Source organism: Onychomys torridus, chromosome 6, assembly GCF_903995425.1.
Source record: "Onychomys torridus chromosome 6, mOncTor1.1, whole genome shotgun sequence".
NCBI classification, from domain to species: Eukaryota; Metazoa; Chordata; class Mammalia; order Rodentia; family Cricetidae; genus Onychomys; species Onychomys torridus.
The window spans coordinates 105,418,004-105,444,283 of NC_050448.1; the positions used below are offsets into that span (position 1 = coordinate 105,418,004).

General features: G+C 42.2%; 1 protein-coding gene across 5 annotated transcripts in view; it reads right to left on the minus strand.

Annotated features, from left to right (window-relative positions):
- The window catches only part of Sec24b (SEC24 homolog B, COPII coat complex component), a 77,019-nt gene that overhangs the window by 25,923 nt on the left and 24,816 nt on the right, over positions 1-26,280 (minus strand). For 4 of the 5 annotated variants that reach the window (XM_036190817.1, XM_036190816.1, XM_036190819.1 and 1 more), the window contains 3 exons: positions 14,287-14,391; positions 4,896-4,976; positions 2,085-2,317 (listed from right to left, as the gene is read on the minus strand). In XM_036190817.1, coding sequence (XP_036046710.1) covers positions 2,085-2,317; positions 4,896-4,976; positions 14,287-14,391 — 419 coding nt within the window. The remainder of the gene's footprint in view (positions 1-2,084; positions 2,318-4,895; positions 4,977-14,286; positions 14,392-26,280) is intronic. The other variant, XM_036190818.1, reaches the window with a different exon arrangement.

Consider the following 26,280-nt stretch of genomic DNA (forward strand, 5'->3'; position numbering starts at 1 on the left):
AGGGGGTTAGTGATTAGAAGAGGCATGAGACATGTTCAGCTCTCTAAAATTCATTAGGTGAAGCAGAGTAGCACATACTTATAATTCCAGCAACTTGGGAAGATCAAGGGCTCAAGGTCATCCTTGGCTACACACTAAGTTTGATGTCAGCCTGACATTCAGGAGACAATCTCAAAAAGTGAAGTCAAAACAAAGTCCTATTCTCCTATACCAAGAACAATCATGTTTTCAGCAGTGGTTCTGAGATCGTATTTTAGAACTTTGGCAGTCACTACTCAGCTTTGCCACTGTAATGTAACAGCATCTGTAACAACACAAGAGGACAATGGCCACAGATGTATTCTAATAGTGCAAAAGAGTTACAAAGCCATTTGCTCCTTGCCTGCTATTGCCAAGAATGAAGCCAATCTCAGAATTTTTTCTCAAGTATATATTAACTCTACATAGGAATTCACCTAAAGCACAAGCTGGTCAAGACTGAAACATGATTTTGTGTCAATCAATGTACCTACAAGGAACATGTAAGAGATGAGGGAGAGGAGGTCAGTAACAAATCAACCAGATTACCCCCAAACTCCTAGTTTTCTTCCTCCTTTCCTTCTGCACCTAATTCTAAGATGAAATTCCAGATACAAACCATTTCCTGTTTTCTTTTACAACTTTTTCTGTGTATAAGTGTAGATGCACGTGTGTGCATGCCTGTGTAGGCCTGAAGTTGAAGACAGGGATCATCCTCACTTTCTCTTCTATCTTATTCACTGAGGCAAGGTCTTTCAGTCAAACCTAGAGCTCATGGATATCTAGTCTCACTAGCCAGCTTGCTCTGGGAAATGCCCAGTGGCGTGGACTGCCATGCCCACTCAGCAGTTACACGGATGTTACATGGATGCTGCGGACCCAAACTCCATTTCGCATGCTTGTGTGGCAAGGGTTTTACTATGGAGCCATCTCCCCAGCCCCCATGTTTTCTTTCTAAGCTAAGCATAAGAGGAAATGCTTTTGTCATTTCACTCATTTCTCTACATTTTATTTTCTTTTCAATAAATAAAAATGAAAACTAGTTACTATTCTGAATACAATGGAACCGCAATGTTCTTAAAGAGAGCTCAAGGAAGTCACCAGATGATCTTGACCACTACTACAATGGTGGTGGAAATGAAAACTTCCTCTGTAGACACGTGTATCTGAACAACCGGTCTCCAATCGGTGGCATTATTTGGGGGAATTTATGAACTTTCAGGCCATGAAGACTTGCTGTAGAAGTATGTCACTGGGAGCTTCTTTGAGAATATATATCACACTCCCTCACCCCCACTTCCAGTTCCTTCTTTTAGTTTGCTGTGTCCCATGTAACGAAATGGAATCAGCCAGCTTCCTGCTCTGGGCGCCTCATGACATATCTTCCTCACTATGACTCCCTCTCTGGGAACATAAACCAAAATAAACTCTTTCTTCCATAAGTCACTTTGGGTCACAGTATTTATCACAACAGAAAAATAACTAACAGCTACTGAGCTCACAAACTAGCCCACCAACTTCTGTTCATAAAGATTCTCACAGATGATTTTTACATCAGAGCCCTTCAAGTAAAGAACAGAGTCTAACATAAATACTAAGTTACATTCTCTTGTTTTCTGAGGTAAATCCCAGGTTAGTAATAGAGAATTTCGAAAAGGCTAATGATAGTAGGGGCTGCAGAAGTGGTTCAATGATGAAGAGCACTGGCTCTTCCCGAGGACCCAAGTTCACGTCCCAGTATCCATGCTGGAAAGCTCACAATTGCCTAGATCTCCAGCTCCAAGGGACCTAATACCCTCTTCTGGCCTCTGTGGTTATGCACACATACATGGCAGACATACAGATGCACATGTAAACATAAAATTTAAATTATCATTTAATTTCCTGATGATTAAAAAATACCTATATAAAAACTGCAAAAAACCTAAAGATACAATAAAGAAAATCCAAGCTGTGGCTATCTTTTCATCTAGACTCCATCTCTTTAAAGTTCTGATCATCAGAGATGTGCTCTAATTGATAGTTTACAACATTTATCAATTTAGCGAACGGGACTGAAAACACACCTGAGGATATCCAGAATACGCCGGGCCACTGGGATGTACACCAGAGCTTGGCGGTGCTGCTGCGTTCTGATAAGCAGGCTGAAGAGTCGGGTAGCCATAGCCGAAAGGCTTTGCTACCTTTGTGAGGTGAGGAGCCGTGGGAGCAGGGGCTGCAGACAGAGGCTGGGCGAGGGTGGGGTTAGCTTCCGGGGCACGATCAGGAACAGGGCTACTTGCTGAAGAAGAATGCATATCTAGCAAGGAAAAAAATGAGGTGTTCACAACCCCAAATCAGGATGATAAGCAATAACCCTTGGCATTTTTTTCTTTTCAAAATGTTTTACTGTGACAAATGCAAAATATATAGCAACTAGAAAGAGTAGATCACTGAGCCCATGTACAAATTATCCAACATCAGCAGCTATCAATATTCGATCAATCATTTTATGTACTGCTTTGTCCTATGGATGATTTCAACAACAAATTCTTCAGCTGGTACTTCTAATAATACCACACACAGCCAACTTAGTAGTGTATAATTTTGTTTTTAATTCTTTCAGCAGAACTGGGGCTAAGGAGCAGAAAACAAAGCAAGGCAATTAAGATTATAAATTATTCTTCTTTTCTAAATTGCCCTTTATGCAACCCTTAATGCAAATTGCCCCAGAGAGGAGTGACACACTCCTACAATCCCCTAGAAACCTGCAGTATTTGCATAGATAAATTACAAGTAGAATGTGAAAATGGTGTCTGAAACTTCCACAACAACATCTGGCATCATTAAGTGCCTAAGAAAATTTAGTGATTAGATATTCTTTATTTTTATGTAAACTTAAAAATAAATTTTCAAAAATTTCAGTAAAACTGGAAAAAAGAAAACTCAGCAGCACACACAAATTATTATGCAGCCAATTTAAGATGTTGGTATACTGACTTGGTTTTATTTAAATCAACTCTGTAAGTTATAATCACTTGATCTTTTCAGATCAAAATGGTATTCTTTACCAGCTAGAAGAGTCTGCAAAAACATATTCTGAAAAGTACATGACAATTAAAACTCATGTTCAAAGATCTCTTGAAGAGTCTCATCCCCTTTTTGAATGTTTGAATCTGTAAGATGCCTGTAGATACTTTGCTACCACCCTGACACACACATGCACGCGCTCATGGACTCTCTCACCACCTCGCAGAAGCTCAACCTCAGTGCAGCCCTAATCCTCACACTTCCTGCTTGTTGCTCTTCTGCTCATTCATTGAGACAGAAGCCCAGGCAGAGGGGTCTCTTAAATGGTAACAGTGTAAGTAACAGATGTAAGATAGAACATTGGAGTTTTAAGCACAGAGGTCTAACTAAATCTCTCCTTTAGGAAAAAATAACACGTCCTATGTTCCTAAGTTTTAAGTCCTTTCCTAGTGCCAGACACACAGTAGGCAGGCCTTCAATTCGTTTATTATTATCACTACAGGTGTATGCACAGTTCCTTCATTTGACTGCAGAAATAAATAAATACAAACCTGCCCAAGGTCACAGACATACAGTCAAAGCAGTTTACTACAAGACTAAAATTTGTTGGTTGAATGAATACAGACAGATAAACCAAGCCAATGTCTGGTACGTGGGCCTTCACCTTTGAGCTGTAGTACAAGAAGCAGTACAAGAAGCAACTCTGAGACACTATTTGGTAAAAGCAATTGTGACTGAAGTGGTTCCTAAACTCTGCACACATGCACACATACACACCCATCAATTCCTAGGAAGAAAAATACTAGACTACAAAAGACTGTTGTTCAAACTTTGTTTAAAGTCACAGGGAACCGAACACCCAGCTGAGGGTGAAATTCTCTCCTGGTTCATGGTGTGATGACAGTGTTTCTTAGGTATAGGGCACTACAGCTTCAGCTACATTTCAACCTGGTGAAAGTGATGTTATCGATGTGATAAGGATGCACAGAGAAGGACAGAGTCATCTGCTGTCATTCTGAATGCTGAAGCTGTGCAGGGAAGGAGCGGGCCAGGTGCGTGCCAGTGCAGGAGTTGGGGACATAAGGAAGATCGCAGTGTAAGTTAGTATAATGAAATGACTACCTGTCACAAGAGTTCATTTATTGCCTGTTAATACCACCCACTATTCCTCTATCTCCTCATGCAATGAAATTATTTGCAGAGGGAATTAAGAGTGATGCCTCTAGTGGCTTGGAAAGAGGGGTCACCAGTGGAGAGCACTTGCTCTTGCAGAGGATGTGAGTTCAGTTGCAAAGGCTCACAACCCTCTGTAACTCCAGCACCAGGAAATGCAACCCCTCTTCTGACTAGGAACACACATGATACTTTCATATATATATATATATGTAAAATTTTTATACATATGAAATAAAAAGTGATGCATCTAAAACCTACTCCCAGGTGGCTTTTTACCACATGGAGGCACCAGGAGCCATGGGGAAAGTAAGGAGTCAAATAATTATCCTCAGAGCTTTTGAGAAGGGACTCAAGACCTGTGCATACCAACAAAAATAGCACAATTTAAGGAGCCAGTTTTTAAAGGGGAAAGAAGAACACTGTTCCCTAGTTTAAAAAAAAAAAAATATATATATATATATATATATATATATTTTAGAAAGAAAAAAGAAAAAACCTAAACAAGAAGTTTCTTCAGGCCATCAGAAACAACATGCATGGCTGACATATGACAGTATTAAGGCTGAAAGAAGCAGGAAAATGTCCCACTATTTCTGTTAAAATGCAGTCTGCTTTTGGTATGCTCACAGTCACCTTTAAAGTGACCAGTGGCCAGTGACTTCAAGGAACAGAGCAAACTCTACGCAAGTTACCTGGGTAGCTGCCTCCCTCTAGGGCGTCGTAGCTGTTGGGCAAGGGTGAAGCGCTGCTTGTGGCAGAAGAGCTGTCAGCCCCTGAAAGGAAAAGCAGATGCCAGCTAAGGTCACAGCGACAGCGGTCTCAGCGCTACTGCTGGCACGCGACTAACGATGGATTTGCTCAACTAGGAAAATTCCCAACTCTTGAAAAAATCACAATGACTGATGTTTGAAAACAGTCTCTCTCTCTCTCTCTCTCTCTCTCTCTCTCTCTCTCTCTCTCACACACACACACACACACACACACACACACACACACACACACTATCCAAATGGCTCTGCAGGTAAAGGCACTGCCATGATAGACTGAACAACTGACCACCTGAATCTGATCCCAAGAGAGAAAACCAACTCTGAAAAGTTGTACCCTGACCTCCAAATACTGGCCATGGCAGGCACATGCCCACCCCCAACAAATACATAAATGTAATAAATTATTTTGAAAGATTTTAATAAATAATGGTGGGGAGAATATGTGGCTGATGGGCAGAATAAAATTTGGTTAGACACACATTAACTTCAAGAATAAACATCAAACTCTAAAAATAAGCAAATATAAATTTAGGGCTAGCAGATACTTTTCTGGAACCATACCTGAAATATTACATCTATCAAGGTATCAAATACACTTTATTAGTACTAGGAAGTTTAAGATAATTAAGATGACTTTTCACAGAGCAGAGCTGTTTCATACATTCATCAAAGACCCTGGGGCTCGAGAGATGGTTCATCAGTTAAAAGATCTTCTATAGGAGGACCTGGGTTCGATTCCCAGCACCCACATGGCAGCTCCTAGATAGCTGTTGCTCCAGTTCCAGAGGATCTGATGTCCTCTTGTGACCTCTTGAGCACACATGTGGTACATATATACATACATGCAGGCAAAACACTCATACACTTTAAAAAAAAAAAGCCAATAAATAAATAAATAAAGAAGACTTTATGGCTTGAGTTTCTTCCACATAATGTGAAAGTATCATGTGCAGAATACAGATCAGACAACAGCCACCACACTGAAAGGGGACATCCATGGAAACCATGCTAGTAAACACAGACATCAGACAATGAGAACTTACTGTTTGTGCCCATTCAAACCGGCTAGATTAAGAAAAGCTGAGTGGTGCTAGGACACATGGGAGAACAGAACATGAGATACAGTTCTTTCATTCATTCACTCAACAAATACTTCACTGGGAATCTTGGGTAAAAACACTAGAGTTACACTGATCTATAGAAAATGCACATGGCCCCTCTCTAGAGACCAAAGTGACAAAACTCTTGTATAGAGGTTACCCCTGGCTCTTAACTGGGATATAAGCAGGATTTTAGGTTTCCTTCTCTATCTATTTTACCTGTTTATCCAGTATATATCATACACTGAGCACACCCTGCCCCACCTCTCCCCTTCCATCAGTACCTTTGTTCACACAGACAATTTCACTTCCAAGTCATTTCTGTGTGCAGAAGTTTATACACTTACACAGGAATCAGAGATGAAAGGAAACATACAAATTTTGTCTTTCTATGACTGATTTCATTCACTTGATATGAATATCTCCAGTTTCATTCACTGTCCCTACAAACAACTTAAACACTCTTTATGCCTGAAAACAAAACCTCCACTGTATATAAAAATCACTTTTTATTTATCTATTCCTCTGTTGTTGGACACCGAGGTTGAAGGAGTTTAAACTACATTTTAGCTTGATTTTTAACTGTGATGTAAAAAAATGAATGGGCATGCATAACTATCCTTCACTGAATATACCCTTCAGATGACCTTAAGAATTAACTATTAACTAAGGACACGATCAACAGTTATTTGTATAGGGATGTTTTATTCTCAGCAAAGAATATGATTTCAAAGCAGAAAAATGCAAGTGGAGAGTCTGCCATTTACCTGCTATATAATTTTCGGTCAGTTTGTACTTCCCACAAGCACATGGCTAGCTAGAGGCTCAGCAGGTAATAACTGTAGTTATTATCAGCACCCCTCTCACGGTGATAAAGTAGAAAGCTATGCATACATACACCACTTATCTTAATGAAGAAAGTAATGCTTCTCTCTGTTTGTTCACATATATAACTCAAGCAAAATGCTGGTTGATGTACAGGGTCAAAGGTCTCTCAGTGTTGGGCACAGTGGCAAACACCTATAATTCTGGACTTAGGAGGCTCAATATTAAGCTTAAGCCTGGGATACCTAGTGAGATCCTGTCACTAAAACATAACAAAACATACTGCAGTACTGGCATTTAAAAAAATATGCTAATGGCCGGTGTGCCATTAGTATATGCCCATAATTCTAACACTCAGAAAGCTGAGGGAGAAGGGTCATCTCAGCTGAGGCTACATAACAACACCCCATCTCAAAACAAATAACAAACAAGCAAACAAACAGAAACACTCAACACAAGTAATCACTAATAGATGATGGCAAAACCAAATGTGCTGTATCCAGCATATGGACTACAAGTCAGTCAAAAGGAATTAAGTAGTCATAATTGCTACAATGTGAACAGTTCTTGAAAACAAACATGCTGAGGGAAGAAGGCCAGAGTACATATACTGTACAGTCCTATTTGATTGAGTCCCTAGAATATTTAATCTACAGAGTCAGAAGGGAGACTAGTAGCCACTGTGGGCCAAGGGGAGAGGAAAGGAGGAGCCACAGCTTAATGAGTAAAGGGTTCTTTGCAGTGACAAAAATGTTTTGTCCTATTTAACTCAACAAAGCTAGCCAGCACCAGGAGGAAATGCTGTGGCCCAGCACAGGAGGGGTATAATAAAATGACCATTGCCTAAGTGTTCACTACAACCACACAACTCTTGACAACACAGAACTCCATGTGCTGAGTATACAGAAGGCAGAGAGCACATGAAAGGATGCTCAGCATCACCAGCTATTAGGGTAATGGGAATCAAAACAGTAACACGGTGCCAGCTTCACATCCACCAAGACAGTTCAAAACCAAAAAGACCCATAAGAACATTTTTTTGGTAAGGATACAGAAAAACTGGAAACTTCATGGAATTGTATAACAGTATAGCCTCTTTAGAAAACAGTATGGCAATTTCCAAAAATATAGTTACTATATGACCAAGAAATGTCATTAAGATAAATAAAAGTAAACCTTCACAAAACTTACTGACAAATGTTCATAGCAGAAGACTAATTAGAGCCAAAAGATAGAAACAACACAATGTGCACCGACTCAGGAACAAGGAAATAGAAGGTGATATACAGAATGGACTGGTGTTGGCCATGAAAAGGGATGAAATGCTGGTACAGGTGACAGCGTGGATGAGCCGTACATACTGTCCTCAGAGAAAGAAGTCAATCACAAAACATTCAGCATGAGCTATGTGTTGGTGAGAAAGGGAGAAGGCGAAGTGACTGCTGAAGGATAAACAGTTTCTATTCTGAGGGACATGCATGCTAATTAGGAAAATAGTAAAACTTGCTGAGCAGTACATTAAGTAAGTTAATTTTATGGTATGAGTTATGGCATTGAGTTATAACCCAATAAAACTGCTAAAAAATACTATGGTAAGGCAAAAGCAAGCAGATCTTTATGAGTTCAAGGCCAACCTGGTCTACACAGTGAGTTCCAGGCCAGCCAAGGCTACATAGTGAGACCCTGTCTCAAAACAAACACCAACCACCATCTATGGAATATTCTACCAAAAAGTGGATTAAATGTAACTACTGAAAAACAATAATTCTTGCTGGGCATGGTGATGCATGCCTCCCAGCACTCAGGAGGCAGAGCAAACTGTGAGTCTAAGCCCGTGGTTTTCAACCTTTCTAATATAGTTTTCATAATACATTTAACAATAATACCCTTTCATACAATTTCTCATGTTGTGGTGGACCCCAACCATAAAGTTATTTTCATTGCTAACTGTAATTTTGCTACTGCTCTGGATCATACTGTAAATATCTGATATGCAGGCTATCTGATATGGGACCCTGTGGGGTTAGAGACCCACAGCTTGAGAACCACTGTCATATGGTGACTTAAAACTGTTCATAACTCCAGTTTGGGTGACCTAGTGCCCTCTCTTGCCTCCTTGGGCCTCAGGCACACATGCAGTGCATATACATGCAGACAAACACTCATAAACATAAAGTTAGCAACTCTGGGACTGGAAAGATGGCTCAGCTGTTAAGAGCACTGCCTGCTCTCCCAGATCTAAGTTCTGTTCCCAGCACCCTCAAGGTGCTTCACAACTATCTTAATCTCTAGTTCCAGGGGATTCAACACCCTTTCTGACCTCTGTGCACAACAGGCTCTTCCTTGCAAACCTCATAGGCTGAGTTAGACCGCCAGGGTCAACACGACAGAGGAGAGGAGAGGAGAAACTCCTGCAAGTTGGCGTCCTGAGCTCCACTCACTAACGAACGGGCTGTGGCACACATTCATCCCACATAAACACACACTTACAAGAGAATGCTTAAAACAATCTTAGTAACAAAATCTCAACTCATAATTATCCTTGAAAAATAATGAAGCCAAAGGTAAGAAGATATTCATATCAAATTATTACAGACCATACTTCTATCTAATTCTGAATTGGAGTCTCTTTCATGGCAAGTCAAATGTTAAAATTTTAATATATTAAAAATTTGCTCCCTTTGAAGTGGACACAAACTCCCACCTCTGAACAAACAACTATTGCAATTGCTATCTCCTAAGAAAGGGAAATCAGTTTTCCTCGATGGAATGTCATTTTGTGTATCAACCACACTACAGGCCAAGCATTCCTACAAGTGTGGGCTAACACAAAACAGACTCCATTTTCTTGTGTGCTTTTTTTGTTTTGTTTTGTTTTACTGACTTTCTTTCTTTTTTAACATCTGTTCTGATTTTCAGTTTTTGCTGTTTTTCTTTCTTTTTTTTTTTTTTTTGAGAGAGAATGAGAACTTGAGGCTGGATGGGAAGCATGGTGGGAAGGATTTAGGGAGAGATGGGGTAGCAAGACTATCCTAAAAATACTATATGAAAAAAATTAATAAGTTTAAAAATTGCCCATCTTAATAATGCCATAGCTACAAACTTTCAAGGTATTACTTTTATAAAAACAGCTGTTCTAATTTAGTGATTTTAAGTCTGCTCACTTGCGTTCACAGTATGAAGCAGTAACAGTTGTGACCACAAAGGGACCACTAAGAGTCAGAACAACTGACACAGCTGAACTCTGACACAACTTAATGCTTACTCCATCCACTCCAGTGCATTCATTCCATCCCTGCCAACACTAGTCAGAACCGAACTAAACATGCACACATGCAAACATACATGAAACCTGTATGTAGACATTCTGAACATGCTTAAAGCCATCTCCATGAATTCACTACAATCCTAGAGGAAAAACATCTGAATAAACCTACATACTGTAACCCTTCAAACTATGGCTCACACTTGACTCGTACCCTTGCTTCTCCAGACTGTGGTACCATGCTCCCTTTTCCCTTACAATGTAGCTATACCACACGCCTACCAACCAACACACCTCCTTCTCCCCTGTGTTCAAGGCTAGTACACTCTCGTCTGATTTCCCTTCTCCACTTGAGAAATCTTTCTCTTATGCCAGTAGAAAAGCATTTCCTCTCCAGGTAAGGCATCATTTAAAATCCCAAATCAAGTTGTACTATAGTTATAAATGCTGTTTCCCTATCCTAAGTATTTGTGGAGGCCACTGTATTCTTCTTTAGAACAAAAAACACAGACTGAACATTTCTTATCTAAAATACATGGAACCAGAAAGGTTTCAGCTTAAAAATTTTTTTCAAAAAAAAAATTTTTTTTTCAGATTCTGGAATATTTATATATAAAAGATGAGGTACATTTGAAACCAAATCTAAACACAGAATCATTTATATTTCACATGTACCTTAAACATGGGGTCAAAAAGTAATCTTCCATATCTCTAGTGTATCTAGGATTGACTATGGCCTACTGTGAGGAAAGCACAATTGTCCTCTTGAGTCATACTGGTATGGTACTGAAAAGGTTTCTGCTTTTGCAGCAATTCACACTCCAGATTAGGGAAACAATATCTGGCCCATTTCCATGTGAAAGCTAATTTTAGATAAATGAACAGTTTGATGGATTATCCCCCATAAGCCTTAGGTAGCTCTAGGTTCCTCAGTCTCCTTACACCAGAAGCATAAGGATGATGAGGCCAGGTCAGGGAAACTGTCTAGGAATGCAGTTCACCTTTGTCTCACAACCAAGCAAAGGAGGAAGAAGGAAGGGGTGAGAATGTGGGGTGGCAAAGGAAAGAGGGGTCAAATGAACACTCACCTGCACTACACAGGGAGACCCTGGTTCAAAGGAAGTGCAAACAGCACAGGATCTCTGAAGCTGAGAAAATATAAAAACCCCAGAGCCTGAAGAAAAGGCCCAAGTTGACCTCTAGGGCTCAACAAAGACCAAGATATTTACTAGTATTGCCCAATTTCAAGTTAGCTGTGTAAATAGAGGTTCTACTTCCACACAACTTACAGAAAACATGGAAAGGAAGACTCCATGTTCACCACCTACTGGTTGAGAAAAAGTGGCTACCCTTTTCCTTACTAGTAACAGGTTTTATAACAGCACCCACCCAGGACTAGAAGGATTCACACAGAGTCACAGATACACATGAAATGCACACTAATGATACTAAAGGAATGTTCTTCCCTTCTCTCTATCTCCTCATGCCCAATCAGTGTTATAGCTGCATGGAAGGAAGGAAGGAAGGAAGGAAGGAAGGGAGGGAGGGAGGGAGGGAGGGAGGGAGGGAGGGAGGGAGGGAGGGAGGGAGGGAAGGAAGGAGGGAGGGAAGGAGGGAGGAAGGAAGGAAGGAAGGAAGGGAGGGAGGGAGGGAGGGAGGGAGGGAGGGAGGGAGGGAGGGAGGGAAGGAAGGAGGGAGGGAAGGAGGGAGGAAGGAAGGAAGGAAGGAAGACATCAGAGCCATCGCAAGGCACTGCCACCAGCAAATCCAGAACAAGATGCTATTGGGGGCCTCATAAAAATATGCCCATCTCATCAATACAGGACCCGAGAGTTTGAAAATATTAATGAATACTAAAGCAATGGGTAACAGCTGACTAAAGAACATGGTATTCAGGATCGGAGCGATGGCTCAGCAGCTAGAGTACTTGCTGAGCAATGAGGACCAGAGTTCAGAGCTCAGCACCAACACAGCAAGCAGACATCCCTTGCTCCAAGAAATCCAAAGCACTCGCCTGACCTCTGCTTGTGTACAGACTCATGAATTAGCACATGATATGCACATACATAAGAATTAAAACACAAAAACCAGTACATTTGTCCCCCTTTAGCTTTATGAGCTTTAACAAGGTAGAGTGACTTTCCAGAGTCTGTGTGGCCCTGCCACCTGAACAGAATGCTCGCTGTGAACTTCATCAATATGGAACAGGCATCACCAGGGGTACTGCAAATACGATACTGCTTTAGAAATCCTGTCAGAGCTGTGTGCTCTAAGCCAAGTATGGCCGTGAACACAGGTAATTCCAGCAGCTGATGGGTGCAGGCAAGAGTTGAAGGCCAGCCTTGACTCTTCAGAGACTATGAGACCAACATGGGCTACATGACTCTCTGTCTCAATAAATCAAAACAGCAGCGCTTTTTAAAAAGGAAAAACTATATGATTTGACTCTAATCATCAGGAAACATTTTAAAAAATAATTGGCTTGCGTGAATAGAAGTTCCCAGAAACAAGCCACACCTGTGTTAAACAAGCTACAAGATAGTGACAGGTTTTAGAAAGCAGTATGCTATAGGCTGAAAGCCAAAATTATTTTGAGCTAGCTTTAGCTCCCTTACTAGCCATGTATTTCCCACCTGTGTGTGTGACCTAACAGTCTCGTGACTTATTAGGTAAATCCTTCTGGAGTGTACACAGAGACTCAGCCTCCACCAACGCAACAAGAATGTCAATTAGATCATATCTCAGAACCACGGCAGAGGTTCCCCCATCTTGCTGTGTATATCCTGTCTACCTGGTGTTTCCACCAAAGTATCTGAAGAGCACCTTGATTTATGACTTCCTTTATTCTGCTACTATCAAAATTCCATGAAACCCTTACATCGGAATATGGTATTTAGGGCAACTTAAATCTACATTCCTAAGCCAGTCACTCACATTAGGCTTTAAGTAAATTATCTCTTATTCCCTTTGAACTGAGAGCTTTGTTTTTGTTTGTTTTGCATCAACAGAGCTATTGTAGACATACCAAGTTCAATGAACTATTATGGATTTGAGCCTGGGCCATGAAAACAGGTATAAAAAGTGAAATTGGGACAATCACTATGGGCTACACACTAGCCATTACTGCACCAATGTTCAGTTTCCTGGAACTGTATTACCTTGGTCACTAGCAATACACACCACAGTATCTGGTACTAAAGTTCATGCCTGTGATTTACTTTCCAACAATAAATGGAAAAATACATGAAGAATTATAAAGAAGGTGGTTTATTTGGGCAAAATATATGGGGATATCTCTTTAAAATTTAAAATCTGAAATCATGTTAAAATATAAAATTTAAAACATTTCTGAAAAATAAATGATATTTTTATATATTAAGGAAAATTTCTTCCTAACTGGCATCACTTATTTTTATCTCTCTCAAATCGTGTATAAAGATTTGAATATTTTAAAACAGACACACAGAACAGCAACTTTCGTAAATCCTTCCATCAATAATCAGTGACAGTAAGAAGAAAACCATGGTAACTTGAGTGAGCATCATTTACCTACTCTTCAAACATTAATATGAGTGGAAGACTGAACTGTCTGATTTTTAATAATGTTCTACCTATCAAGCATAAAAAATACAATGAAGCAGGCTGTCACCATGCAATCATATACCTATAGTGAATTTAGTGACTGTGACATGATCTGCTGTTTCATGCGCAGGAAAACACTGAGATGGCACTTCTAAGTGCACGCTAAGGGAGCCCAAGGCACCCAGACCCCAGAGATTACTATCTTACTACCCTATCACATTCCAAAGTCCAGCTAGCTCAATCTGATTAATCTGAAGGAGCGTGCACAGCAGAAAACATCAGTCCTAAGGGGTGGCCAGCAGTCAGCAGGGCTGCAGGCAGGTCTCACTGCTCTGCACACAGCTTGGGAAGACAGGCATGTCTAAAAGAAGAAAACAGTCAACCATCATCAAAGATGTGATCCAATCAAGTGAGCCAAACTCTGTAACCCAAACCGAGCAGTTCAATCTGCTCAGTCTTCAGACATTTTCTAAAAGCCAAGACTGTAAATAAAGACAGTTTAAACAGGCGAAGACGGAAACTGTGTAGAGCTAAAGCAGACCTGCTTCCTCATCCTCATCCTCCTCTTCCTCATCATCGGAAGCTGATGACAAGGGAGTTGGTGTGGAGCTAGCTTGATTATTAACATAGTCACCATACTGCATGCCTGTAAAGTGGAAAGCACAAACACAAGAGTCAAACCAACAGGAAAGGCAAGGACATAAATCTTGACATTACATTCAAAGTGAGAAAGAACTGACATTCCAAAGAACATCCCAGCATGCATATTAATATCAGCAGATTATTATCAAAACCAGAACCATTAGAAAAATCTACGCAAAGCAGTTTAGTAAAAGCGATTTTAATTTGAACTAACTGGTTTAAGCATGAAAAAAGTACCATATATTACACTGACTTTGGAATCCACAGTGGGGTTCTCAGAAAGCCTCTGTGAGCTCTAGCTCCCTTTACCATCTTCAGCCTTAGGACTGTTGTAGGGCACTTGCTTTGAGGATGTGCTTTCCCAGCAGGCAGTGATCATTTCTACTGAACTAAACTTGTATGGCTGCATGCTAAACACATTCAGTGTTAGGTTCCTTCTGTATGTATGATAATGCCACCTTGATTGCTTGACAGAGAAGAATGATGGTTAAAAAGCAGTACTGAGTACAGTTCTCTGCTCACTGGGGACACTGGGGCCTTAAGTTCACAGTGACAGAGCAGTGCCTTTTGTGAGATGCCCAGTCCCGTCAGTGTCGCCCTGCAGCCTACGTGTGGGTGGAATAAGATCAGGACGTCTGAACTCCACCATGGAAAAGACACACAGCCTGGTGTGGTTCCCTGTGTGAGGCTTCCTTTGTCATACAGTTACTACATATTATTTACTTATCTGGTAAGGTCAACACGTGAAAATTAACATCCATAAAATTTTAAAGGAAAATACACTAACCTAACTTAAAAATGACAACACTTTACAAACAGGAGCAAACACATGCTTACAAGGAAAATCTCATAGCTCCATTTTGAAAAAGAAAAGCTTCCGAGCAGAGCTGGGATCTCCAGGTACACTCAGTCCACTGGAAGCATGGGAAATGTCAGCCTGCCGCCTCACAGGCTCTCATTGTTATTTTTCAGGGGGCCTTTTTGGTTATGTGGGTAAACAGAACTCATCTTGAGAGTGAGAAAGTGCTGTTAACAATCACATTTGAGCTCAAAGGAGAGCAAAAGTTAATCTGCAGTTCAGGAAAGCTTTGCTCTTCCCACTAATCCGAAGGGCCGTGGGAAATCTGCTAGCTTTACTCTCTTGGGGTTTCTTCTTCTTTGTTTTTCCAGCCGGTTCGCTCTGTAGCCCAGACTGGCCTTGAACTCATGGTACTCCTCAGTCTCAGCTGCCTAAGCAATGGGATTCCAGGTGTGAACTATCACCGTACCTGGCTAGCTGGAACATTTCATACAGTTAAAATAGCAGTTATCTTGAATTCAGCCGAGAAAGTAAAACACAATAGAAAATAGGTTCACATATTACATAACAGATTGACACCTCCCAAAGTCAGTGGCCTGGTCCTCTAACCACCTCTTAAAATAAAAATTTATCTATTAGACCATAAGCTAAATATACAAAGAAGTTAAAATTAAACAGATCAATAGCAAAAGGTTTTTTACAGAAGAAATCCTGAAATTTAATGACTTACTTTAAATGTCACACTTCTTGCTATTAATAGTGTACGTTAAAGGTACACATGTGTGTAAAGAAGACACAAGACAAGAAGAGATTCTGTTGCTGTATTAGAGGCCAGCAAAGGAACAGTGAGAAGAGACCATTCTTCAGGACTGGGTTAGTATGGTTGTTTGGTGATACTACCCAAAGGAACCACAACACAAAGCAACTTTACATACACAGTATAAAATCAATATTTTCCTCTCCTCCAGATTTAAAAAGATTTATTTCAATTATTAGAAAAGAATCTAAGATGTAGTTGAGAGAAAATGAGATGGCTAAACAGTAATTAAAAACTCATATAGCAATGATTTACCTCACTAAAAAACATTTAAGTAAGAGAATAATATTATGAATTGTAGACTTTAGAATATATTGTGGTTGTCCATTTACTATATTAACTAAATGTCACATACCTTTTTCCCACCATGACTTTTAATATGTTCAGAAATTAGCTTACCTTTGTTTGTTCAAGTAAGCTCCACTAAAAGCTTGGGAATATTAGTAGATAAGAACATGACATTTCAGAACCACAAAGGAATGAGAGAGCTCTGGAAGAAGATCACTCCACATTTAAAGGTCCTGTTTTAGGTATATACAGTATATTTAGAACGCAACCAATGGGGGTCTTTTAGCACCAAGCAGCTAACTGCCCCATAACCAACTCCAGCGTACAGGAGTCCCACAGTGCTTTATTCAAACCCTCTTTAAGAGCTCAAACCCATACACATGGGTTAGGTCAGCCATAAAGTAAGGGACTGTAACATCGCCTCCCAGAGCTCATCCTGAACCTGTCACAGAACTATACAAAACAGAACCGTTCTTATATTCAAAAGCACCAAATTAGCCAAGACATACGAACTCTGAATTTAGTGACCCCGAGGCAGAGAGCACTCCCAGATTCTGACGTAACGAAGTTAACAGACTCCAGAATGAAACTAAATAAATCCACTTTCCTTGATAATTCTTGTTTCCTAATTTCTTCTGGAATATAGGAAAATTGAAATTATGGACCCAAATTTCATACTCTCCTTGCAAAATAAATAGGTAGATAGTAGGCAGGTAGGTAGATAGGTAGATAGACAGATAAATAAGTGATGCATAGCCCATCCTACCTCCCATTCATTCCTGAGGTCTGGGGATGTACTGACGTAGAGCACATGCCCAAGCTGCATGTGCCTTACGTTTGATCCCCAGCAGGAGGCTGATACCGAAAAGCACATTTGGATTAATTACCTACTACTAATCTTCTGCAGAACACATCCTTTGGAACCGTTTAACAAAAGCTATCTTTATTGTCCCCACTCCAGCTATGCTGAAAAGAAACTGAACTGGTCTCCAGAGAACAACCCCACTGTGAAGGACATTTTACTTTATTTTTTAATTCAACAGTTCAGATTTGGAAGCAACTTTTATCTTTCCTAAGATTATCTTCAAAGCAGCACACGTTAGAAGACCTCACAAGGGCTCTCATGAAATACCAGCTTTAGAATCAACACTCAGATGCCCACTCCGATGGTACTATTTTTCCACCCAAAAAAGTACCTTGCTAACAGCCTCCCCATGCCCCACTTTACAAAGGACACAGTAACCCTGACTTTCCTGAAGTTCACTCTGAAATACTGCACTGAAGTAAAAAAAATCTCTCTCTGTAGCTACAAAGAAAGCATGGCCATTCCTTACATGACTAACAAAGGACCCAAACTTAAGATTTCCTTTTCTGAAGATGCCTTAGGTGCAGGCGAAGCATGTCAGAAAGAGAACTTCTCTGGTATGGTCCTCTTCAGAAGCAAAAAGGTGAGGCGACAGGGTAAGGACAGTGAGTGAGTATGCTTTTATCAGCCTGTAACCACTACTTGTCAAAGAACTATCCACTTTCCAAGTGTCCTGTGAGAGTAAAGCGAATACAGCAAGAAATACTCCACCAATGAGCAGTATGACAGGGCAGATGACCACTGGGACCCTGCCAGCATTCAGGAGGTAGTCAGGCACTCAGCAGAGGCAGTCGGATACTGAGTGTGAGCTCCAGGTCAGTCAGGGCTACCTGGCGAGACCCTGTCTCAAACAAGCAAACAAACAAAAAACAACTGGGACTCTGGGTTCAAACAGGTTCAGTGACGGACTAGTTGTTAGTGCTTAGGACGTTATCAATTGCAGTGCCCAGTACCGCTGGGTCTTGGGAACCTGACTGGGGCGACGCGGGAATGAAGGAACTACAAGACACTGAAGAAATGACAGACACACATACAGAAAAGCTGAGGTCGGGTGGGCTTCGCTCTCTCTGATGGAGAGCACTTACTAAGCAACCCGGAACTCAGCGTGTTTATTATGTACAGCACAAGAGGAGGAGGGGTTAGTCTTGGTTGGAGGTGGGGGGGTCTCTGTAAGGGAGCAGTCTTGGGCTGTAAATATCCAGGAGGGAGCTGAGTTGGGAGGAGGAGGAGGAGGAAGCTGCAGTTGAGAGGAGGAGGAAGAAGCTGCAGTTGAGAGGAGGAGGAAGAAGCTGCAGTTGAGGCTTTCTGTACACACTGTCAACATTCGTGTTGGACCAGGGGAAGGCTTGGCCCTGAGCCTGACCCAGAAAAGGCTTTGCCATGTCCATGGATCTGAGGCACTGGGTCCTTGACATGGCCGTGCTCATGTCAAACAGACACATTCACTTAGGCCTTCCTCTGCTCCCTACATCTCCCCCTTTCTGATTTCTTAGATGCTCACGATGACTCTCCACGTTAGTCCAGAGGTGGCTCGCTGTAATGCTCAACACCAGACTGCAAGGATGAGAAGAGGGAAGATCGTAACAGCCGCTGTGCCCAACAAAAGCCAAAGGAATACTCTAACGGGTTAAACAGACTGAAACCCGAAGCCTGTCCAGGACTGTTCCGTGGTATCAGGAGAAACAACCTTACACAAGCCTTCTGCACTCCTAGAGTGTGCTGACATAACTGGGCCAAATGCTCACTAGCACTGCAGGTCCAAACCCCAGGGTGGCCTGTTTGTTCCCCAATCACATGTGCTGTCGCTGTAAGGGGCGGCTGTCCTATAAGTCTGAATCTAAGGGCTGTAGCTCACCCCCGTAGCTGAAGAGAGCCCCCAGGATTCCAGGTGTTTACAGAGGGTGTCATCAGTATAAACAGATATGAAGGATGTGACCGAGCCACTAACCGAAAAAGCAGTGGCCTGGGGCTGTAGGTCCAGTAGGCTCTTCCCCTGACTGGACTTACCTGAATGGATATGATTACCAGACACATCAGAAATGTAGCCGCCGGGTTATTCCCCAGCCCCAGGCCGCGCGCTCCCTCCTCCGACATTTGCATCAGCCTTTTTATCTGACCCCATGTTGGTGGTGTCGCCCTCCTGGAAGTCTGTGCAGGAGGCCTCCTCCTTGGAGACCGCTCGATTGGCTTCAAGGGCCACACTTTCGGTTTCTCTGTGGGCTCCGGTCTCAGCCTCTTCACACCTGCAACCAGGAACTTCACTGCATCCACAGCTCTTTAGATGCCTTGAAGGTACCCAAAGTGGCTGTTCCACACCTTCAGGGAAGACACAAGAATACCCTCTTCCCCACATTAGCATGGGGAACAGGCCAAACCTTTTCCTGTCATGGCATGTTTCTATAGATCGTTTTATTTCCCTGTCCTTTGGCGACCAGCACCATTCTGTGGCTGTAAGGCCATCTATATGATTTAAAATTTAATGTATATAAAGCCCTGTTTAGAGAATTGGTAGGGGCAGAGAATGTCCCCCTTTTGCTTTTCTAATCGTTGCCTGAGTCATCTAGGGGACCTTTCTACATAAGCCTGTCCTTGAGGGTTGTAAGGAATGCCTATGTTGTGAGCTACTTTGTGTTTTTAATGCAGAAAAGGTATAAGCAGGAGCACTGTCCATCGTGAGGTGCTGCGGATGGCCCACAGTGAAAAGCTGCAAGGCAGTGAGCTCTAGTGAGTTAGCAACCTCCCTGAGTAAGCAGATGCCAACAACATGACAACAGCTAGCAACTGGAACATGCACAAACTCCACTCTCCCAAAGGAGACGACATGAGCATCCATCTGCCAGACAGGCAGCATTGGGACATAATTCCAGGGTCATATGTGACAGGCTGGAAAGGACTACAGTGGGTGCACTGCTTAACTGTTAGTCTAGTCTGTTCTCAGAAAACGGCAAAGTTGTTCTGTAAAGAGGAGGCATTTTGATGCCGCAGAGAATGAGTATCACAGGCTTTCATGAAGGCAGACTGCACAGCAACAGGGAAGCTGAGCAAGGACCCTGAGACCAAGGTGTCAGCCATGCGTTAGCGTTGACCAGTGGCCTGGGAGAGCTGAATGTGGCCAAATATGGCAAACATAGCAAGGACTCAGACAAGGAAACAAGAGTTTCAGAATCCTATGAAAAGATGGCAGAGCTCTTGATCTGGTGCCCAACCAATGTAGGCTTGCCTTACTCCTACTACATAGGAGCGCTGGCTGTAAACATGGACAGAAGAGAAGGCAAGTTCAGCTCATTGAGTACATTGTGCATTTTACTTCAGAACCCCGAAGAGTGGTAGACAGCCACAACGTTGCTAGAAGTGTCAGTAAAGACAGTCCTAGCTAAAGCAAGGGGTTAAGACTATATGACCTCGGGAAAAGAAGCCCATGAATGGGTGTACAATATCTTGAACGGTAGAAGATGAGAATCAAGCTGGCCAGGGTAATTAGTCAAAGAGCACTGCCAGGCAGTGGACTGTTGCCAGAGCCAATGTTGTTGATCTCCTGAATACGGGATGGTATTTACCTCTGGCTCCTTACTTAGCATTCCCTTTGAGATTAATTTTGTCACCAACTAATAGCAAAGGTTCAAAACCCTGGATGAGGCATGCTCTAAATGCAGCTATTTCAAAATGCTCTGCAGTTGCCAGAGGGCCCCAGTAGGGGTCATAGGTGATTTAAGAATTTCTAGTCAAAGAGGCATGGCTGGGACCCATGTATGAACCTGGACACACAGTCACTTTCATATACCTAGAGCCATCCTAGCCTCCAAAGTAATATGGCACGGAGAAGAAAGATCAGCATCCCCTCCTAAATTTTGGGAAATCAGAGCAAGTTCTTGGGTAGTAAGCTTAAGTACAGGTCTGAGCCAATTATATATTACAACTATTCTTGAAAATCATTAAGAGTTTTGAGAAGAACCCTTGTGAGTTTCTAGTTTTTGAGGGCGTACAACATACTCCTCTATAATTTTACCTAGGTGCTGGGATGGAGATGCCTTTTGAATCTTTTCTGGATAAACAGGTCTAAAGGCCCCTTTTTGAGTTCAAAAGAATCTGATGACTGATTAGAATATCACCCATACGCTGGGTGATATGTCTTAGCAATCCATTAACACATTCCTAACCCAGTAGGGCCGCTTTTATACCCAGGGAAGTGCTGTACAGACAGACTATGGTTAGGCAGGAGAGGGGTAAAAGCAAACTTTTTGAGAGAGCCAGGAGACAGCCAAATGGTGAAAAAAAAAAAAAAAAAACAAAAACAAAAACACAATACTTTAAGTCAACCATAATTAAATAAAAATGTGATGGTACAGCAAGAGGTGATGGTGGTCCTGGGTGCTAGGGCCCACTGCCTGCATGACTTTGTTTATAGCTCTTAAATCCTGTAACAGCCTCTATTCCTTTTTTAATGAAGAAGACAGGGGTGTTCCAGGGATTAAAGAACTGGTCTATGCACCTACCCTGTAACTGTTTCTCCACCAAAGCAGTAGAGGTCATTTCCCCTGTGAGTGGCCACTGATCTACCCAGAGAGCTTTCTCTGATGGCCAAGTGATCTGGGAGGCGAATTTCCATCAGGCATGCTGGGTAGCACTAACCAAGGCTGCTAGTGAACACAGCAGTCATGCGACACCCACTCCAAGCCTTTTATAATCACCCCGAGGTTTTATGGGAGTAGTTGCAACTTATATTTTACCTAAACCTCATAAAGGATTAAATCCCTGGTATACTATCTAATAATAGTACAGCTTTGGCTATATAAAAGGACTCCCATTTGGCTCAGATGTTAGCCCCATAAAATCACAAGCACATTGGGTAGGGTATATGGCCTAAACCCCCTTGATGACCTCCAGCATGCTGACATCTAACAACAGTGAACTTTAGAATGGCGTCCAAGCCTTGCTGGCTCCCTGTAGGCTGGTTGGGGTTGGCTGAAGTGGCGATGCTGGAGGCCAGGGCACATCTGCCAGGTATCAATGAGCCCAAGAAAAGCTTTGCTGTTTAAGTTTAGCCTCATGTCCATTTTACAGGACTAAGCTGTAAGCACCTTTCTTCACTTAGTACTGGGGAGTATCTTTAGTTAAGCTATTTTTAACATAGGTGTAGTACCAAACCAAGTTTGGTGTAACTGAACCAGAACCTTAATTTCCCCCTGCACAACCTTCATCTATTATCCCTGGGTGAATCTATAGTCTCCGTAGGCTCTGGCTGCTTCGGCCTAAAAGAAGTCCTACTGTGCCTGCTGGCTTGGACTCGTCCCATGTTAGGAGTGGGTCTAAGTCAGGTGATAGAACTGAAGTTCACCCCCACTGCCTGAGGCTGCCTAATAGAGCTATCAATGGTGCATTTTGGTGGCTTAGGGTTATTGGTCTTTCCTACCAATTTATGGGGAGTCAGGGGGATAGCACCTAGTGTTTGAAGGGGTATCAGCTATTTCCCGGGCTCTCTCAAGATTGCCGATGAACACTCATTTGTGAACAGCATTTGTAAGCCCAATGGATTCCTCTCTGACATCTCAGGTGTGGGAGCTGTGCAGACCATAGGAGATAGAGGAGGATACAAGGACATGCTTTTTTTTTTTTTTTTTTAAATTGACATCCTTGTGGCAGCAATCACATGTAAAATGTTCTGTTTTTCCGTGTGTATAATAAACAGGCATGATTTTCCATGGGACATATGTCCACATACAACCTAACCATCTTTTGCAAATTGAAGCTCTTAGGATAATCCCAAGTGTCTCCTTCCACGTCCTGCCAGTATTTTCAAAAGCCAAGAGACAGGACAGTTAGCACCTTCCCTGCCTCAGGGTCAGCCATCCAGTGGCACCACAGCTCCAAAGAACCGGGCCACAAGGCTGGCTACAATTCTGGCTCTGTCCAAGGTTCTCCACAAGGTTTTTCCCCTTTAGAGGGCAATTCTCTCTGTACCATTAAGGCAGCTATGTAAAGTTGTTGGTAAGTTTCAGAGGATGGTTGTTGGTTCCTTCCTCAGTCCTGGACCCAGGAACACATGCAGTCACAGCAGCTCTATGGGCCAGATTACATTGTGTTTGGCCCTCACAATATTCTGTAAACACAGCCTTCAACAGCAGCTAATCCCCTGGGTTGAGGCAAGAGTTCACCATGCTTAGCCAATCAGAAGGAGGCCGGGCACTGCCACTGAGATGCGCTGAATACACCCATGGGTATACGGCTGCACAGGCCCATAGGCTGCACAGGCTTGCGGGATCTCCTCCAAGAATTTAAAAGGTAGTCTCTTGTAGCACACCATTTGGTTTGAATTCTGCAGATCAGATCCACTCAAACATGAGGAAACAATTAAAACCATTAGTGTCTTCCTCAAATCTTTCAGCCTAACAAGGTTTGCTATAAAGGAGTGACATTACATCCCCTTAAAATCCGCTGCGGCTCAGACCCAAAGTGCGATTTCACTCTGGGTTGGGTGTCCTCTCCCTCATACCTCTTTCCTGAGTATCAGGGTCCAGGGCATCAGGCAGGTCAGGGCAAGCCCACCCTGTGAATTCAATTTGCTTCTCTGCCTCTGCAGATCCAATTCTGCAGAGCCTGCCCTCCTTTGAGGAAACAACCATGGATCTATGGAATCACATATCAGACTCCAAAAACTGTAAGTGAAAATGGGAATGCACTTGGGTTGCTCAGCCCCATGTCTCTGAGCTTTTTGCCTATTTTTGCCCAGCTAGTCGAACTCCCTGTCCCTTCTTTAGGAAGCCACGGGCATGTCTCCTGAACAAGGCTAAGAACTGTTGGAGATGTGATGTTTTCACTCTTCACAGCCCCCCAACCCTCCTTCAAAGTATCCACACGACTGCCCACCTCTAGATTCTGCCTGCCACGGTTACACCTAACAATTACAACTACACCCCACCTTTACCTTCACTGTTATCTTTACCTTTCTTTGAGAACTTCTCCTTCATTTTTAGCTTTATCTTTACCTTTATTTGCGAACTTCTCTGGGGGGCGTTCCCTCATCCGAGCGATGCAAGTTCCCCACAGTCCAGGGTCTCTGCTCAGGCGCCACTTGCCACATCCAACAGGGCTAGGTACTGGGAACCTGACTGGGGTGACGTGGGAATGAAGAAACTACAGACACTGAAGAAATGACACACATACAGAAAAGCTGAGATCGGGTGGGCTTCGCTCTCTCTGATGGAGAGCACTTACTAAGCAACCCGGAACTCAGCGCTGTGGTCTATGTACAACACAAGAGAAGGAGGGGCTGTAGTCTTGGTGGGCGGTCTCTGTAAGGGAGCAGTCTGGCTGGAAACGTCCAGGAGGGAGAGCTACAGTTGATGCTCTCTGCACACAGTCAACATTCATGCTGACCTGGGGAAGGCTTTGCCATTTCCCTGAGCCTGACCTGGGGAAGGCTTTGCCAATTCCCATGAATCTGAGGCACCAGAGTCTTGGTATGGACATGCTCATATTAAATATTACACACTCACTCAGGACTTCATCCACTTCCCACAACTAACCTGCCTGTTATTCACATGATCTGTAGGATGGAGTAGTTACTACCTCAACAGCTGTTGAAAGGATTGAGTAAGTCCTATGTATCACATGCTTAGACATATGGCACTTGACTTGAACATATACATAAATACTGTATATATTCATTACCACAGTACTTTGAAAAGATTTTGTGCATATAATCTGAAATCAGTATCAGTTATTCTCTCTCTCAAAGTTTTTTTCAGAGTGTCTCACACAATCCAGATTAGCTTCAAACCTACAGTACACCTAAGGCTGGCTTTGTCTCTGCAATCCCTGGCTTCTTCCTCCTGTCTATGAAGTTCATACTTTGTCTTCCTCTGGAGCACTACAAGTCAATGAATGTACCTTCACACCTGATTCTGTCTACTAATTCTGTTTGAAAACAAATGGGAACATTTTCCAGAACCACCAGATGTTTTCCCAGGTCCACTGGGTACAATCCTACATGAAGGCTGGGAAAACGACTCGGTGTTTGATAAAGCACTTTTTGTACCAACATGAGTTCGTATCAGAACCCATATACCAGCCAGGCAGGTACAGCACCTGTAATCCCAGTTCTCAGGGAGGGAGGCGACAGGGGATTCCTGGGGTGTGGTAGCTAGCTAGCTAGACTATACAGAATTGTCTAGCTCCATGTTCAGCTAGAAACCCTGGCTCAAATTAAAGTGGAGAGCTATTGAGAGACACCCAATGTTAACTTCTGTCAGGCTTACACATGCACACCCTCCACCCTCATACAGGGAAACATGCATACACACATGCACACCACACACATACAAAAATAAAATCTACAAGTGCAACCATGCCTAGCTTCCACAAAAAGGTCTGAAAGCCCCTGTAAACTCAAGTCCCCTATATAAAATAGTATGGTACATGTACATAATCTATGCACATTCTCCAATATTAATAATACCTGATACAAAGAAAATTCTATATAAATACCTGCTCTTCTGTGTTGTTTAGGGAACAAGAACAAGAACAATGGCTGCATGTGTTCGGTGCAGATGCCTCCTGGGTATTTTCAATCCATGGTTTATTAAGTCTTCAGACACAGAACTTGGGATCTGGATGGTAGTAGTGGTCACATGACCCCCAGCACACTCTTTAAAGATGGAGTGCTGCACAGCCTCCAAGAGCTCCACTTATCTAGACTATAACCTGCACAACCACAGTATTTTTGACTCACATAAACAATTAGGTTATAACTTAGATCCACTCAAAGGCAAAAAAGCAATCTGCTACTTAGATAACAAATGAATAATAATAAGGGCTACAAAGTCACAATACATCTCCAGTATTGTATTTTTCTGCTACTTATGAAGGTAGCTGAGCTTAGGGAAATCAAGAGTTTGTCAATAGCCAGCAACAATAAAAATCAGTTTATAATGTAAGGAAGAATATATGACAAGTCTGAATTAGAAATCTTTTGCTTTGCTACTCATTAACTTGTATAATCTTGGGCAAGATACTTCAACTCTATGAATCTCACTTCTTTAAACTGCAAAACAGAGACTTGTGCCATATAATTAATATGGGGATTATAGAAACAAAAGTATAAAGTATCTTGATTATTGTTAAGTAT